The 17998-nt window shown below is 38.4% G+C and overlaps 1 protein-coding gene and 1 pseudogene across 6 annotated transcripts in view; both read right to left on the bottom strand.

Annotated features, from left to right (window-relative positions):
• Nucleotides 1-422: 422 nt before the first annotated feature.
• LOC101572638 lies at nucleotides 423-1748 on the bottom strand (annotated as a pseudogene).
• Nucleotides 1749-11748: 10000 nt separating this feature from the next.
• Cdk8 (cyclin dependent kinase 8) overlaps nucleotides 11749-17998 on the bottom strand; it is a 144836-nt gene continuing 138586 nt past the window's right edge. For 5 of the 6 annotated variants that reach the window (XM_004631041.2, XM_023715099.1, XM_023715100.1 and 2 more), the window contains 4 exons: nucleotides 16644-16741; nucleotides 15536-15614; nucleotides 15257-15415; nucleotides 11749-13054 (listed from right to left, as the gene is read on the bottom strand). In XM_004631041.2, coding sequence (XP_004631098.1) covers nucleotides 12929-13054; nucleotides 15257-15415; nucleotides 15536-15614; nucleotides 16644-16741 — 462 coding nt within the window. In that variant the 3' untranslated portion in view covers nucleotides 11749-12928. The remainder of the gene's footprint in view (nucleotides 13055-15256; nucleotides 15416-15535; nucleotides 15615-16643; nucleotides 16742-17998) is intronic. The other variant, XM_004631042.2, reaches the window with a different exon arrangement.

Below are 17998 nucleotides of genomic sequence, written 5' to 3'. Positions count from 1 at the left end.
GCTTGTCAGAGAAGCGCTTATTCCACTGAGCCATCTCCCCGGCCCCCTCCATTTTTTGTTAAAACTGGCTAATTTTTTTTTTTTACTATCTTTATTTTTTATTAGTGTATCTTTTTTTAAAAAAAAAACCTTTTAAAGGCTCAAAGTGCCACACAGGGTATTTATTCACAGGCTTGAATAGGCATTGAATTTCAGATGGTAAATTTAGTATCTACATATGATCAAGTCTGGCAACATACAGAAATTGCATTTTAATTGAGTTTTATAAAACCGTACAAATCTTTCAAGGGAACATAAATCAGTTCTCGTTACAAAAGTACTTTAAGCAACTAAGTAAAAGTCTCACAAATTACACTTTCAAGATTATAGCATTTAATGCTTTTCAAGTTAAATTTCGACAGCTAGCAGGATGACACGAGTGACTAGGACCCAGACCACATAGCGGAGAATGTTCTCTGGGCAATCCCAATTACGCCACAAGCTAGACGACTTCAGCATTTCCTGTCTGTGTACTTTCTTCATTTCCACCTTTGCCCAGGTCATTTGTTTTCTCGTGGACCACCATCGTGTGGTCAATGATGGAATTCGCCGCAGAGAGTGAGATCAGAGAATCCTCAACGGATACATAGGCCACACCATCTGCACCAGCAGTCATGTTGCCCAGGTCTCCAACATGCCCCTCTTCATCCTTTGGCCCACCATGTTTTTTGGACAGAGGATTAAAATGAGGGCCTGCACTGGTACAGCCTTGGGTGTTATTGCCAAACTGAAGGACAGGGAATCTGTGCTGGCCATCAACCAATCCTGTAATATGACCCTTCACAACAACTGGCCAGTTTGTCTGCTGCTTGAAGTGGCTGGTGTCCTGCACCGGGCCATCATCCTTCAGCACGCACACGGCCTTGGTTGCCGTGACTCGCAGGGTTCACGGGCCGGTCAAGGGCGGAGGACTGCACTGGCAGCACAGGACACTGCAGGACACACTGGAACCTATTAGTGTATGTTTGAAGTACATAATGATTACATTTCTTGTGAGAAGTTGGCACATGTACTATTATGGTTTGTGTATAGTTGTCCCCCGAAAGCCTCATGCAGTCTTGGGGCAGCTTCTGGAGTTTGTGGTTGATTATTGTTGGTGTGGATGCTGCACCTGCCCTGGGGCAGGTAATCTGCATTACAATGTAAGGTGGGAAGAGAAGCTAGCTGCTTGAGCTGCTGCTGTCTCTACCCTGTGCACTTGCTCTTTGCTGCAGCCATGAAAGTTTGCTTTCTGCTATGTGCTGTTCTGCCTTGGAGTCAGCTATGGACTGAAACCTTCAGTAAATGTGAGCAAAATAAACTTTTCCTTCCTTCATTTTGAGTGTCAGGTATTTGTCCCAGCAACGAGAGAAGAGTAACTAAGACAGGTACGTTTTGTATTTATTTTGTAGCCTCAATTTTATGAATTTTTCTTCTGCTTTTTACAGACTCTATTATGGCTTATATCCACATGCCCCGAACCCCAAATCTCATGAGCTTATAGATGGGGCTTTTTAGAGGTGGCTGGAACTAGGGTGTGTGCATGTGGATTAAGTGTCTGATAACTAATTTAGTCAACTGATTGGTTTAGCGTAATTCTGAGTTATGGATAATGGGAAGGTTCACTGGACGCAATGAAAATGAAAGGGTTGCTGCTGCTGCTTTGCTGCTTCCTGCCCCCTACCTGTTCTGCCATAGCCTGTTGCTCTTCTGCAGTACCTATGTGCCATACCACCCTGCCTCAGAGCCAGCTGACTAGGGACTGAAACCTCTACAAATGTGAGTCAAAACAACCTTTCTTCCTTTAACTTGTGTCATATATTTCACCTCAGCAATGACAAAAGTAACTAAGACAATTTCCTTCCTTGTACTAGCTTTGAATTTGGCTAGTTCTTGTTTTTCTGGGACCTTGAAATGCATCATAAGGTTATTTATTTGGGCTTTCTATGTTTTTCTCATGTGGCCATTCACAGATATAGGCTTCCCTCTTTGGACTGGTTTCACTGTGTCCCATACATCCTGGTGTATTGTACTAGCATTATTGTTTGATGCTAAGAACTAATTTATTTCTTAATTTCTTCTACGATCCATTGGTTATTCAAGAGTGTATTATTTAATCTTTGTTTGCTTTGTGTTTCTTTTGCTATTGATTTCTAGTTTTATTGTTGTATGATTGGATGAAATGCATGGAATAATTTTGCTTCACTTCCCCCCTATGTTTCAGTAGTACATGTTCGCAGCACATAATGATTAAATTTATCATGGTGAATTTGTACATATACAACAAACCTTAATTTTTTTTTTTTTTGGCCCCTTCCACTCTCTCATCCCTCCCTGCTCCCTCCAACTCTTCATCCCCTCTCCATTTGAAAAACCTTTATTTCCATTTTTTGTTTGAATCTTTTTTCATATACCTTTCCCCTTCTCATTTGAAAAAATACTTCCCTACTTCCTATTGTTTATAATTTATTTTGCTCTTTGTTTATACCTTGAATTTCTCATACGATACAAAATGCTGAGTTTAAACTGTATCTGATTTATTTCACTTAACATTATGGTCCCAAGGAGCATTCATTTACCAAAAAATGCCTCAAGTTTAGCCTCTTTTTTTTTCAGAGAATAGTACTCCATTATATATGAATACCACATTTTCTCTATCCATTGATCTGTGATGGGTATATGGGCTATTTTCAAGATTTAGTAATTATAAATTATGCTGCTATAAACATGGTTATGTATTTATCACTGTAAGATTATGACTAACTCATGCAGGAAGATACCTAGAAGAATAGTTGGGTCAAATGGAATCTCTATTTTAAGGTTTTTGAGCAATTTCTATACTAATTTTTAAAGTGGCTGTTCCAATTTCCTGCCAACAATGAACATTTCTTTTTCCCCTATAGCCTCATCAGTATTTGATATTGGTTGACTTCTTTTTCATGGCCATCCTTTCTGGGGTAATGTATCACAGTTATTCTTTTTAGATGCCCATTTTTGGACTACGTCTTTAAATTTGAGGGGTTTGAGTTTCCTTTATTCTAGGTATTAGCTGTTTGAGAAGTAACTGGCCATTCCCACCCCCGCCCCATTTTGTATATTAACTGTTCCCTCTGTTGTTGACTTGCTTTGGTGTGCAGCTTTATAGTTTGATGTGATTCCCTTTATTGATTCTTAGTATTGTTTCTTGTGCAACTGGGGTTCTGTTCAGGAAATTTTAGCTACACATCTTTAAGAGCTTTACTTCTTGTCATGGTTTGTCTAGTTGTCCCCCAAAGCCTCATGCAGTCATGGGGCGAGAATTTCTACAGTTTAAGATTAACTCATGATCCATTGGGATTATGGGTCTTAGTACTGTTGCGATTATAGGTGTGAGTGCCAAACCTAGCCAGGGGCACATAGCCTGAATGTAACCTAAGAGACAGAGAGACAGACTTTTTCTGTTGCCATTGTTTTTGTTTTTCTGTAAGTAGGACAGGGTCTATGGGGTCTACAGGGTCTCACTACATAGATCAGACTCGTAGTGATTCTTCTGTTTTTCAGCCTCTCAGGCACTGGGATTACAGGCGCAAACCACCATGCCCAGTCTCATTCACCGTCTCAGTGTGTCCCATAGGCGGGACTGGCACGGCACACCAGGGATCAAACCCCAGCCGCTGTGCTCTGCCTAAACAGGTGCTTTAGTCTGCTGAGCTATCAGGCCAGCTCTTCTGTTGCCATTGTTGCTGCTACTCCTCCATTTTGCTCATGCTCTCTGCTGCTGCAATGAACTTCTGCCCTCTGCCATGTGCCAGTCTGCCTTGGACCCAGCCAAATATGGACTGAAACCTCCAGTAACTGTGAGCTGAATGAACCTTTCCTTCCTTCAATTTGGGTGTTGGGTATTTGTTCCAGCAATGAGAGAAAAGTAATGAGACACCTTTTAGCAAGTTGTTTAATATTTAGATCTTTGATCCATTTTTAACTTAGTACACAGTGAGATACAGGAGTCTAGCCTCAATCTTCTCTACATATGGATATCCAGTTTTCTCAGCACTATTTATTAAAAAGGCTTTCTTATCTCCAGTAAAAATATTTGGCCCATTTGTTAAAGGTAAGATACTTGAGTGTGCCTGAAGTTGTTTCTGTGTCCTCTATTGTGTCCCATTGATCTACTGGTTGTGTGTGTGTGTGTGTGTGTGTGTGCTGTTACCATACTGTTTTTATTGTTGTAGCTTTGTAGTATAACTTCAGATCCAGAATTGTGATGCTCCCTGCCTTTTTTATTTTTTTGGCCCAGAATTGCTTTTGCTATTCTGTCTTTTCTAGTTTTACATGAATTTTAAGATGGTTTTCTCTAGTGCTGTAAGAAATGGTATTGATATTTTGATTGGGATTGCATTAAATCTGTTTAACGATTTTGGATATAGGCCGTTTTGCCTATATTGGTTCTGCCTATCCAGGAATAAAGATATCCTCTCATTTTCTGATATCTTGTTTGATTTTCAAAGTACTGCAGTTTTCACTGAAGAGAGCTTTCTCTTGGTTAGGTTAATTCCTAAGAATTTCGTTTACATTGATGCTATTGTGAAAGGTGTAGTTTCCTTAATTGCTCTCTCAGTGAGTTTGTTATTGGTGTAAGGAACACTATTGATTTTTGAGAGTTAACTTTGTATTCTGCTAAGCTACTGAACTTTATTAATTCTAGGAGCCTACTGGTGAAGTTTTGGTGGTCTTCTATGCAGATGATCATGTCATCTGCAAACAATGATCATTTAACTTCCATTTTTATCAATAACCTGTTTCTTTCTCTTGTCTAAATCCCCTGGCTAATGTTTGGAGAACTATACAGGAGTGGTGATTCTAGACACCCTTGCCTTGTTCCTGATTTTTAAGTGAAAGTTTTCAGCTTCTTTCCATTTAGTATGATGTTGGCCATTGATTTGTCATATGGAGACTCTCTACATATGGGGCCCAGGGAGGGTTGCAGGCACTGAGTGGAGACTTAGGTGAGCCCAGGACACCAGCCAGAGATTCAGGTTGGGACTGCAGCCAGTACTGATTGCCAGGCAGACTCCAGTAGGTGTGGAAACCATCTAATAATACACGGGGTGATGACTCAGGTGGGTCTGAGTCAACCAGTACAGGGCCAGATGCACTTGGGACTGATGTTGGGTGCAAGATGGATACTCTGGTGTGCCCAGGGAGGATGCAGAGCACCTGGGTCTGAGTGGAGGCTCTGGTAGGCTGAGGTACCATGTGAAGTCTCAAGCAGATTCAGGTTGCACAGCACTGGTGCTGCATGCCAGATGAAGGTTCAGCAAGGGTGTGGAGCAATGGTTGCAGAATGAGGTGAACCCAGGATGACAGGCAGACTCAAGCATATCCAGTGTCAATGCTAAGTGCCAGAGACCCTGGACCAACTTGAAGCTTCAGGAGGTGGCTTGGGCAGGCCCTGGGCCCTCAATGGGAAGTCACATGGGTCTGGTACTGGTGTGGGGCACCAGCTGGTGACTAATGCCGGGATAAGCAGTTGGGTGGACTGTTAGCTTATTCTTATTGCCCATAGTTGAGTATGTGGAGAGTTTCTTGCTTTTGGAAAGTACTGGTGAGGATATTGTAGGGGTGCAGTTTCCTCAATGTTTGGAGAGTTGATTTTGGGACAAAGAGTCCCAAATATTCAAAATCTATTCCAAGAGACTAGTCTGGAGCACTTCTTCCTTTCTTCTATTTGGAAAGTTCTCAAGATGGCTGTTCCTGGGACGAGCACAAATGTGGACGCTTCATTTGATGTGTATGTATCTTCTTTCCAATTGCTTTTCTGTATGAAGGTGTAAATCTCTCTTCCACTTCCAGTTTCCTGGGTTTTTAGTTGATCTCACTTGAGTATCTTTGGCATGACTCAAGTCAGCTATGTTGGGTCCTCCTGATTTTGTATTTACCTAAGCATGCTTTATGTGTAATATTGGTCTGCTTTAGACAATGTTCTATGTGTTGCTCCAAAGAATGCAAATTCTGGTGAGTGGGACATTATGTAGATACATATTAGACGTCTATTTGTTTGAAGGTGTGTTTCAAAACTCTGGTATTTCTTTGTTGATATTTGGCCTAGTTAATCTATTTGTGATAGTGGGATATGGAAGTCTACCACCACATTGTGCTATTTATCTATCTTTTATGTACAGTAATATTTGCTATATGAAGTTGGGTACACTGATGTTCAAGTACATGTATAACTATAATTGTTACCTCCTTTTGAACTGTTTCCTTAACCAATATATAGTTCTTTGCTTCTGATCAGTTTTGGATCACAGTTCAGTTTGTCTGAAAATCTGTTAGCTACTTCTGCTTGCTTTGGGGTTCCCATTGCATTTAAGGTTGTTTTTAATCCTTTGATCCTTAGCCTATGAATTTCTTCTTGGATTAAAAGTGTGTCTTTTAATACAGCATATTGCATTTTGTTTTCTCATCCAATTTATATCATTTGACTGCGGAGTTATGACCATTTACAGAATTATGCTTGAAAAGTTACTGACTTATTCCTGTCATGGCCTTGCTTTCTTGTTGCTGAATCTTTTTTCACCCTTCACTTTAACTTCCTACTGTATGTGGTGCACATTCAATCCATTAGATTTTAGGGCATTGCTGGAGTCATTATTTCTTTGTAGGATATCCTGGGGAGTTTTTCAAAGTACTGGTTTGGTAGTCATCAATTTCTCTCTCTCTCTTTTTTTTTTTTCCAGAACCGGGGATTGAATTCAGGCCTTATTCCACTGAGCCATCGCCCCACTTTGTCATGGAAAGACGTTATTTCTCCATTGGTTTTGGAAGATGATTTTGCATTGATTTTCTAGTATGGACTGGAAGGTGTTTTCTTTTAGGGCTTGAAATATTTTTCATTGCATTCCTGTTGCCTTTGGTTTGTGTTGAGGAGTCTGCTGTAATTCTAATGGGTTTACCTTCATAAGTGATTTGTTGGTATTCTCCAGCTTTAAAAATTCTGTCCTTTTGCTGGACCTACGAGGTTTTCACTATGATACATTATAGGTAACTTCTTTCTTGATTATGGATAGAGTTCTACATGTCTCACTTACCTGAGTGTTGAATTCTTTCCCTATACTTGGTAAATTTTCTGCTATTACTTCTATAAACAGGGTTTTTATACCATTCATATTGTTTTCTGATTGTTCACTAATTCAAATCAATTTAAAGATCTCTTTGAAGACACAATCACTTGCATCAGCCATGTCTGTCTATACTGATATTCTGTTGTCACACTGCTCACTTCTGCTGCCTATACATTCAATAGAATTTCTAATTGCCTGTTATTTGTTTGGTACATTTTCATGGACTCTAATACTTTGCTAAACCAGTTACTCTTGTTCTGTGATCATTGATTTAGCTCAGCTAGCTTTTTATTTATACCCCTGAAAGGTCATTAAACATTTTACTTATTAAGTCTATTATCTGTTTCATTATATTTTCTTTAAACATACTGAGAAGTCGATCGTTATTTTGGTTGGGGTGTCTCATTTTGCATAATTCAGTTGTTTGGCTTTGGATTTGGGAACCTGGGTGTTTCTGGAGGCATTTCATTATCTCATTTTCTCATATTTCTGTTGGGTTGTGTGTGTCTGTATGTACAAGTACTTTCAGGATTGCATGTCAATTATAGTGGAAACACTGTTGCTAGTATGGAGATCACTTTAGTGATGGACTGATGTGCTCAAGGTATGGTAACCTATAGGCCTTTACCTTTGTTCCAAGATGCAACTGCCTCTCTTAATTCAGGAAGGGCAGGGTGCAATGAAATTAGTCCAGCACCCCATTCTCCAGAAATGAACCACAGTGTTGTAGATGATACAAACACAAACCAGATATTGACATACAGTAAAGACAGTAACAACAACTAAGCCATTTGGGCAAGATCAATGAAAGCAGCAACAACAGTGAAAGACATACTGGGTATTGATAATATCATAAAAATTGTACATTCTGTCCCTAATTCTGTAATTATAGTACAGACACAAAGACAAATCAAATAGTTACACAGTAATTTATCTATTGCAACAATTAAACCATTAATAGAAATGAATTAAAAAATAACCAATTAATAGTCAAATAGCCAACAGTAGCCAAATTAAATATCAAAGCTTAATATGACTTTTTTTCTTTTTCAAACTTTGCATGCATATATCTGGTCATCTGAACAACTAATTTGAAGACGACACTATGCAATACAACGAATACTGTCAAATTCATATTATTTTGTTTAGTGAAATTCTGTGTCATTTCTAATTTATTTTATTTTATCTGGTACTATTTTGTACTCATAAAAAATAAGATTAAAAAAAAAAGCAAAGCAAACCAAAAACAACAAAAGAACAACAAAAGAGGATTAAAGCAGAGAGAAAAGAGCCCTCACTTCCCAAAAAACTATGAATAAAATGATGAGTAAAAAAATATTCTTATATTTGAACAAATGGTTTATTTCAAAGGTATGCCACACTGGAATCCACCAGATATGGTGAGGGATAGTAGTCACTACTAAGACCTGTTTCGTTTGCACTCTCACAATATGTGCATGAATACTGAATCCTGCTTTTCCTCTGGTGTGCTTGGTCATTCTAGGGCTGTATTCATTCCAGCTGCTCCATTTCTGAGACACTTTATGTGCTCGACACTGTGCCTTTCTCTAGTTTTAAAGCCTGTGGCTTTGTGAGGTATTCCCTATATTCTAGAAGCCATTGTCCATACACCCCAGCCTGTGGCAACTGTCCAAGCCAAGCAATATCTCAGATCATAATGGCAAATGGAGAAAACAATAAAACCACTGAGCTCTCTGTTGGTTGCAGGTAGTGCGTTAGGAGGTCAAGCAGTTTGCTGGGCTTCATGCCAGCACTTTCAGAACTAGGTCCCGTAGAAAGCCAAATACAACTAGGCTGGCTTCTCACCACATAAAATGCAACCCTTGTGTTGTTCCCAGCCTGAGATTAAAACTTCCCAAAGAGGTCTATCACTTGCCCACTCTCTGTCTCTTATAGTCATCTCCTACCTAGTTGCCAAGGTAGGGTGACCTCAGAAACCCAAAGTACTGCTGCTCTGCAATCTTACACGATCCCATTCCAAAATGGCTCCTGATTAAATATTCTAAAATTTGGTGGGCCCGCCACTGAATTTCTCTTAGGTCTATCTGCCAACGTGGAGTCACTTTTTGAGTAAAACCAGTTTTTGTAGTTTAGGTCTGGTCCACTGATTTTTCTGGTCCAGGCTACTTCATTCTTTTCCATATTGTATTCTACTTCTCCAACTTCTCTATGAAAGAGAGAAGCTTTGTTTTCCTGTCAGTTCCCTCTCAATTTCTAGAGATCTTTTTTTCTTCAACAAGTTGTTTTCTACACCCTAAAGATAATGTATTTTGCTGCCACTCTTCTCTTTGCCATTTTAAATTTCTACTAGTTTGTGGTAATTTATTAAGGCAGTGTTGAGGTTCAGAAAAGGTTACTGCAAAGCAGCATTTCAGTAAGCTGATCATTTTGAACTAAAGGAAACTAGGAAGGTCCCTGGGATTTCGTTCCTTTCTCTCCCCTACTGTCTCACTAACTATTTATGAGATTACAGTTAGGCCCAACCTGTTGCCAAGAGTCTCATAGTAAATGAAGATAGCACTCCTGGGGTTTCTCTTCTAGTGGGGGAAGAAAAACAATCAATGAGTATACTCCTAACCGATGCTAAGTGCTGAATAAGAAAGCAAAACAGGCAAAGCAGTGTGGTCTGGGAGATAAGATTTACCAGATTTAAAGGAAGTAAGAGTAAGCCAGGAACCATAATGTGGGGAGAAGACAGATGGAACAGTACGCATAAAAACCTGAGATCAGCTGTGTTTGTCAGGGATCAGGAAGGTATAGCAAGGAATGGTGAAGCTAGGGAGAAGCAGATGGAGAGGACAGCAACAGAAGATGGCAGTGTAAGAAATGCCAGAACATGCACAGATTTGTCGGGTTCAGTCAAGATTTGGCTTTTTACTGAATGAGATGTATTTAAGGGATGTGAGCACGGGAGTGACATGACCTCAGTGTTGAAATGCTGTTAAAGACAGTGGGGGGAGGGGGAGAGGGGAAAGGATGGAGTGGGGAAGGTGGGAAAAAGAACAGAAGCAGGCAAATCACTGGAGCAGTCTAGGAAGAAGTGACTGTGGCTTGGCAAAGAGTGATGCAGTTAAGGCGACAAAGACAGACTGATCTGGGACACAGATGCTTTGTACAATGGGATTATGCCAGATAAACCCATAGTAAATTGAAGACGTCATGTTGAGCATCTATTAAATACACCTAACCTACATTCTCACTTAGCAACACAGCACACTGCAGGGTAGTGTTGTATCCTCTTGTGAATGTGGTGATGATTGGGAGATATTGCTACTGCCTAACATCCAGGCAGGTCAGGCTAGGCCAGTGTACTACTAGCTCAAGGAAGAAATGCAAATTCAAAATTCTAAGCATGAGTTTCTTTTAAAAGAATTATTATTATTTAGTACAGGGTCTCACTATACAGATTGGAGTCACAGTGCTCCTCCCATTTTCAGCCTCCCAAGCATTGGGATTACAGGCGTGTGCCACCATGCCCAGTCTCAGTCCCCATCTCAGCATGCCCTGGGGGCAGGGCCAGCACAGCAGACCAAGGATTGAACCCCAGTCCCTGACTCTGCCTAAGTAGGCACTTTAATCTGCTGGGTTATCTAGCTGGCCCTTAATCATGAATTTCTATTGAAAAGTTCATTTTTACATAATAATGCCAAGCTATCAAACTGGGAACTATATATCTTAAAGAGAAAACTTGTGTGGTTAACTTCTGAAAGGATTAGAGTATGTTAGAAATGATGGTGCCAAGGCTGCTACTTGGCCTGGATTACAAGAAGGGTAGGTGCCCACTCACAGATCTGAGCATGTCTGGATGAGGAAGAGGATGGGGTTGCCATTTTGAGTGTGAGTACATTCAGTATAGAACATAACTAGTAGTAAGTCAGACAGGACAGTATTTACCCTGGAAATCTAGGAACCACTAGCCTAATAAGTCACATGTCTGAGTGGCTTCATCTAGGGAACAAACGTGGCCCAGAGGTGAAGTCTACTCTCAGGAAGCTCGAGCCAACAAACAGATATCATCATCCGGGTGATAAATGCTATGTAGAAAACTTCAGGTGGGGAACAGGATAGAGAATGCTAGCAGGAGTGACATGTGGGTATCATCTGCTACAGATGGAACCTGGAGCTCAAGCATAAAGTAGACTGGACATGAGAAGTTACTAGCACCATCACTATGCTTAACACCACAAGTTTGGATAGGATCTCTCAGGGAATGGACATGATAAAGAAATAAGGAAACCCAAGAATTCAGCTCAACCCCTGGACACTGACATTTAGAATAGAACTTGTAATGGCTTTTGCTTTTGGAAACTCAAATAGGAAAAGGAGATGGGATGGTGGTAAAACATTCTTATCTCTTAAGTCAATTAAATTGGCTTAATCTTTAGATCAGCTTGAGAGGCCTGACAACTGTTTTTTTCTAAAACACATTCCTCAGACTGTACTAATTGTAGCAGAGTCTATATGTAATTCATTACTCCACTGTAGAACACTTAGATATTAATAAAAGCAGAGATTTATCCAGAGGCATCTTGTTAAGGCACATTTTAAAACTAAAACAAAAAAGCCCTTTGTGCATATAAAAAATACAGATGACTCCATATTTTGACTTATGAAAAATAAATTTATTACATAACACCTTGTTTTTAACAATGTTCAACTTTTTTTAATTCAGAATACTTGTGTCATTCATGTAAAATAGTTTGATACAGTACATTGTATGTTATAGGTTTTTTTTTCCTCAAAAATTCTAAGGCTCTCCTACTCCTTCTCCTTTGCTGAAGTAAGGGCACCCTAAACAACGTGCGAACAAGTTTGTAAAAAGAAAATTAACTGAACAAAATTTTAATAGCACTACACCAACCAACGTTAAACTCAGGACAAAATATCTGAATTGGATGCCGCACCTTCTAAAGGAAGTTATCATTCATGCTTTTTAAATCTTAAAGCATGCTCACAAATCAGCAACACCAACAGGAAAAATAAAACACTGTCTATGACATTCATTTTAGTTTGTTTGCTGAACCAAACAGGTTTCTCTCAATGACAACATATTTAATTACTATCAAATAGCAGCTTTAATACCAGTCAAGTCATAGATTGAAAATAAAAAACTTATAAGTTGGAAATTAATCTTTGGGAGTTTTGAAACCTTTCTGGAAAAACTGTGGCTTTCTGTACTTTCAAAAGGATCCAAGCAATATTCATGGTCAAAAACACTGATTAATGGAGAAAATGAATCAACCCATTGATAAGACACTAAAAAGAAAGTTGTACCAAAATAATCTCATTTTGAGTCTTGGTTATTTTGTTGAGTTAACATATACTGTTTTTTTTGTTTGTTTTTGTTTTTGTTTATGTTTTTTTTCAAGTACCAGTTAAACTTTGTGTCTGTGTGTACTATTGGTCAGATAATGTTGTTACACTGAAAAAAGTCACCACATACAACAACAAATGCTTGCCCCTAGCACATTTCACAGCTTCAACTGCTACAGACTGTCACTGAAAAAAATGCATTGGTCAGTCTGAACCATGTCAAGTAAACTATGGAAGTAGCAAATCCACAACACAAACTGTGCTAGCACTTTCTTTTCAAGTCTAACTCCAAAATAGGTACAACTTGGAAGCCACTACCCCAATCTGTGAAAAGTGGTGGAACTTGGCTACTGGACATTTTGAAGATGTGGTTGTACAGTACATTCTCATGGCCCATACCAGGTTCCTGCGGAGAGCTGTACAGTCAGCCCTGCAGCATTAGCAACAGTGCATTGACAAGATTCCGATGCAGCTCAGTACCGATGTGTCTGATGTGAGTACTGTGGAGGCTGCTGGGAGGTAGCTGAGTATCCCATGCTGCTCTGGGGCTGTGATGTGCTTGGTCCAGGGTTGGGATAGGCAGCATGTGGATTGGAACGCTGGAAAGGAGATGAGGGAGAAATATGACTCAGGTGCTTCATGGAGTAGCCAGGCCCCAAGTAGTAAGGCTGACGTGGGACTGAAGTGGCCTTATGTTTCAAGGAAGTAAGGTATGTCAACTTACATTAGATAATAGCTTTAGAATTAGACATGACAAAAACAAGCAAATAAGCACCTACACACATAAAAACCGAAATCCCCTAACATTATCTTTTCTTTAGTAAAGTCAGAAGTAGCACTTAAAAAACACAAAGCTATGCCTTATCATGCTATGAAAACTTTTGTATAGAATTAACCCCTATTTTATGCTCCATTATATCTTCTTGATAAGGATTAATTTAGTTGAGAGACTTATACTTAAGTTTAATGATACATAAACTAAGAAAATCAAAGCTAATTTACATTTCTTTGACAGAGTCCCTCCTAAATAACTGAAGAAAATGAGTATTACAAGAAAGTAGACTCAATTCCATTGAGATTAAAATATTTTGATGTCCCTTAAACTATTTAATCTTATTTTCTCCTACAAGTTTATACAGAAAAGTAAAAAAATAATAGTAGCAAAAAAAGCAAAGAACAGTGATACAGAGTACTCTAATTTTGATCTTTCATATTATTATTTCTTTTCCTTAACCTCTTTTGTATTATTAGCTTTCAAGACACTATTTGAGATTAACCACAATTTATTATTTCTCTTTCAAAACATAGTTAATGCTATAAAATTCTAAATTCTGCCAATCATATAAAAATAATATGTAAAAAAGAGTGGAGGACATGTAAAACTGTACTTAGAAATAGTTCTTCTGAAATCACTTCCCAAAACAAACAGCAATAGCACCAAACAAGAAGCTAGGATCACTGTCTTAGTTTCAGAAGAAAGGTCAGAATGCTACTACTCTGCCTCATCTACATGTACTGTCCTCTATAGGGTGCAATGTCCTCTTGAGCCAAGAGGTGCACTCTTCCCTACTAGATGATAAGAAAAAGATGCTGAAGCAAACACAAACTCCCATAATGTCTCTGAGTTTGTTGTTTAGCTAACTGGAAGGTGAGTCATGATTCAGGCAGAGTTCTGTGATGTGGTGGGCAGGACCACTCCTTTAACCAAAGCACAAAGCTAGTATTTAATTACATAAGGATGGTAATAGTAAGTAAGTATTCATAAGATAGGTTTCTCTTTTTGAAGGTAAATTATTTATTGGCCAGGTTTCTCGTATCCTTCCCACACTGAAACCCACTTCAGTTGGAAAATGATGAGAATACACAGATGCAAAAGGTATATCCACAAAGGAAGTGACAGTGACAGATAATAGGACCCATACATAGTATAGGGAGCAGCTTCTGTGGTCAAATTTGTTTCTGAGTCCCAGATTTACTGGCTCACTGGGTGACCCTGCATAAGTCATTTAACCTCTGTCAGCCTCAGTTTAAAATGGCCATGATACTCATTCCCTGAGTTATAATGATGAAAAGAAACTACAGACATTTCATATTTAGTATAATAGTTGGCAAAAAGTAAATACTCATTAAGATGTTATTATTATAGAATCATCACTATCAGTTAAGAAGTGTACTATATACTACAAATATCATTAAGAATTTTAATGATGATGGCCGGGGAGATGGCTCAGCGGAATAAGTGCTTCCCTGGCAAGCGCAAGGGCCTGAGTCCAATCCCCAGTTCCACCAAAAAAAAGAAAGAAGAATTTTAATGATGAAAATAAAAATAATTGGTATCATCTATTAATTGCTTTAGCTTCTGTGCTTTAGAATATATCATCTCATTTAAGTCTTAGGACAACCTCACATTTACCATTTTTCATATTCTGTAAATGATGACACTCTAAGAGTATCTGAATCACTTACTATAAACTAATGCTGCCAAGATACATCATATCTAATGTGACAACATCTTCAAGTGAAGTTGTATTTTACAGATGAAAAAACTTAAGTTCTATTTCTTGTTTCAGGTCTCTAAGTTAATAAATGGGATAATATGAACTTATTATCCCAAGTCTGACTGGCTCAGAAGTCTTACCTCTCCCTACTATACCACTGCCACTACTTTTATATACCAGTGTATTCTTCTCGTCACTCAAGGGTCAGCGTTTCTCAATCATATACATTTCATTTATTCAATGTTCACAAGCCACTCTACAAACAGTGACATAGCAGGTAAATACAAAACAAACTTGAAATACCTGATAGTCTGAGGTCATGATTAGTCCACCTGAGGTAGTGGTAGGAGGAACAACTCTCACTTTTTTCAATGGGGGTCCCTGTGTGTGACTGCTGTCTTGGTTCCCTGGGTGGCCAGTTCCATTAGTGTGGTTATTGCCCTGCTGTTGCTGCTGGTTCTTCTCAATTGGGTAAACAGAAAGAAAAAATTCAACTCAAAAGGAGAACAAAGTATCACCATACTGAAAATATTATGGAGGTCATCATGAACAAGATGTTGCCAACCATACTTTAATACTTACTTTGTCTCCTTTGTCATCAGGTTCTTCTTCTGTTAAAAATTCTCGTTTTGGGTAAGGGATCTGACAACCGGCAAAAACGCTGATTGCAAGAAAAATGAATAGAACACTAATCAATATTTCAACAATATGTTTAAAAATTTATTATTTTTTTATGTATTTAAGATAAGGTCTACAGGGTCTTCAGGTCTTACTACACAGATTGGACTTGTAGTGATTCTCCTGTTTTTAGCTTCCCAAGCACTGGAATTATAGGCACATGCTATCACACCCAGGCTCAACTGCCTTCTTAGAGCACCCTGCGCGCGGGGGGGGGGGGGGGGGGGCGCGGCACTGGCAAGGCACACCGGGGATCGAACCCCGACTCCTGTGCTCTGCCTAAGCAGGCACTTCAGTCTGCTGAGCTATCTGGCCAGCCCTTTAATCAATATTTCAAATGTTTTATTTAGGTGGCTTTTATTTTAATCTTCTAAAATAGATGTCATTTTTATTATTTTCAAAGATAAACACCTTTTAACAACTGTGATGGAATGAATCTTAATAAATGACATTTTAGCAGGTTTACTGATGGCCTTTTATTGTATAAAAATAATCAACAATCATCTAGTATGACTCAACTCTCTTCTTTCATCCTAGTATTACTCTCTTAGTATGATAAATCAAGATAAAGCTTGCAACTGGAATGTGTCACTGTTTAAAGCTAACTTTTATTTTACTAATATTCCCCTCTGCATTTAAAATAGAAGGTAGTAATAGAAACACACAATTTTTTTTGGAATGTTATTTGCAATTTTGGAACACAAAACTAACTTGCAGGCAATAAGTAAACTCAGTGAATCCGAAGGAGACACAGCACAAATAATCAACCTGTCAGCCAATAACTCGATTAATGCTGAAACATATGTGCCCAACATTTCATGGAGGTGAAGAGGAATGCTTATCTTTTAAGCCCTTAAGTGACAACTTAAATTAGCAGAGCTCAATTTTTGCTTATTATAAAGACTTCCTTGGGACCCCATCTAAGAGTAGTAGCAATTTAAGAGCTGATAACTACAGACAGAATGCTCCCAAAACAGTATTGTGTTGCTAAGTTAATAAACTGATCACTTACTCTGATGTAGGAAGTGGGTCTTCTAAGAAATAGGGATCCTGCATAGCCTGTTCTGAGGTAATCCGCTTTATTGGGTCCATGGTAAGCAATTTTTGAAGCTAAAACCATAAATCATAAAAATATTAATGCATTATTTGTCATCATTACCTGTCAGTAGATGTAGAAGTGATAAGTGTTCTGGTGTGTAGTACTTAATACTACAATATAGATGGTATTTATTCTTCCAAGTTAACAACACTGATAAATCCTATCAAATTAGATGTAATAATTTACATTATAATTTTGATAATCATTATTATCTCACTTGATTCTGACTCTAAAACAATTATCTTGGCCCCTCATCATCAAAACTACTCAATGTAGAACAAGAATAAATTTCTTACATTTTCTAATCTCGTTCTAGGAAAATGAGAAATGATACACTAGCCACGCATGGTTATTAAGATTTAGACCCAAATGCAGCAAAAGTGCATTAAATTTTAAGCAGACCAGGTACATTTAAAGTACTGAAAACCCACACACATGGTGAGTGAGTACCTAGTAGGTAGTGAAGATCATCACAAAAAGTTTTGCTGTACAGTGCTGCACTAGTCCAAATAATGTATCAATAAGCAACTTGTAAAGACTAGAAGTAAACTGTTTAGTTCAAATTCTAGGTTCAAATAATCCTATTAGTGGAATAATGTTGGGCAAGTCACTTAACCTCTATGTAATCCTATTTGCCAAATGGAGATTAAAAATAGCACCTAGTATATCGCAGTTCTGTTTTCAAGATTAAATGAATATACAGAAAGTAACTATAATGGTGCCTGATACAAGTATACATCATTCGAGACATATTAAAAAAATACAAAGTGTTTAATTAAAAATTACTACAGCAAAGACCATTCCAAAATATTCCTCTTCATGTTAAATACACTTATCCCTTAATTTAGCCAGTTCCTAAACTACTAAATTTAGAAATTGTAGAAATTCTCTTTTGTGAGTATCTTTAGTTGCACTGCTGTGGCTGCCTCAATATTCTGAATTGATTAAAAATGTTTACTTTTTATGGTTATTTTGACTTCGGGGAGGAGTCAGAAGTTGCACAGCAGCAGAGCCAGTGAGTGAGTAGGATGGAGAGGACACACGCAGTGTTTTTATAAGCCTGCTTTTCTGTCGCATGGCATTGACACCAGTACTCACTGTGTTTTTGATAATACCTCGTAAAGATACCTATGAGAAGTGGACTCCCAGAACTGTTTAAGAAAGTGGCAAGCATAAGGAGCAATATTAGAACTATGGAAAGCATTCTGAGGGAATTAATATCAAATATGTCTTTCATGAAAACAAATTTAGAAAATTTAAACATCATA

The sequence above is a fragment of the Octodon degus genome, unplaced genomic scaffold (genome assembly GCF_000260255.1).
Source record: "Octodon degus isolate 3935 unplaced genomic scaffold, OctDeg1.0 scaffold00038, whole genome shotgun sequence".
NCBI classification, from domain to species: Eukaryota; Metazoa; Chordata; class Mammalia; order Rodentia; family Octodontidae; genus Octodon; species Octodon degus.
The sequence above is the reverse complement of the archived record's forward strand: the minus strand, read 5'-3'. Positions and strand labels throughout refer to the sequence as shown.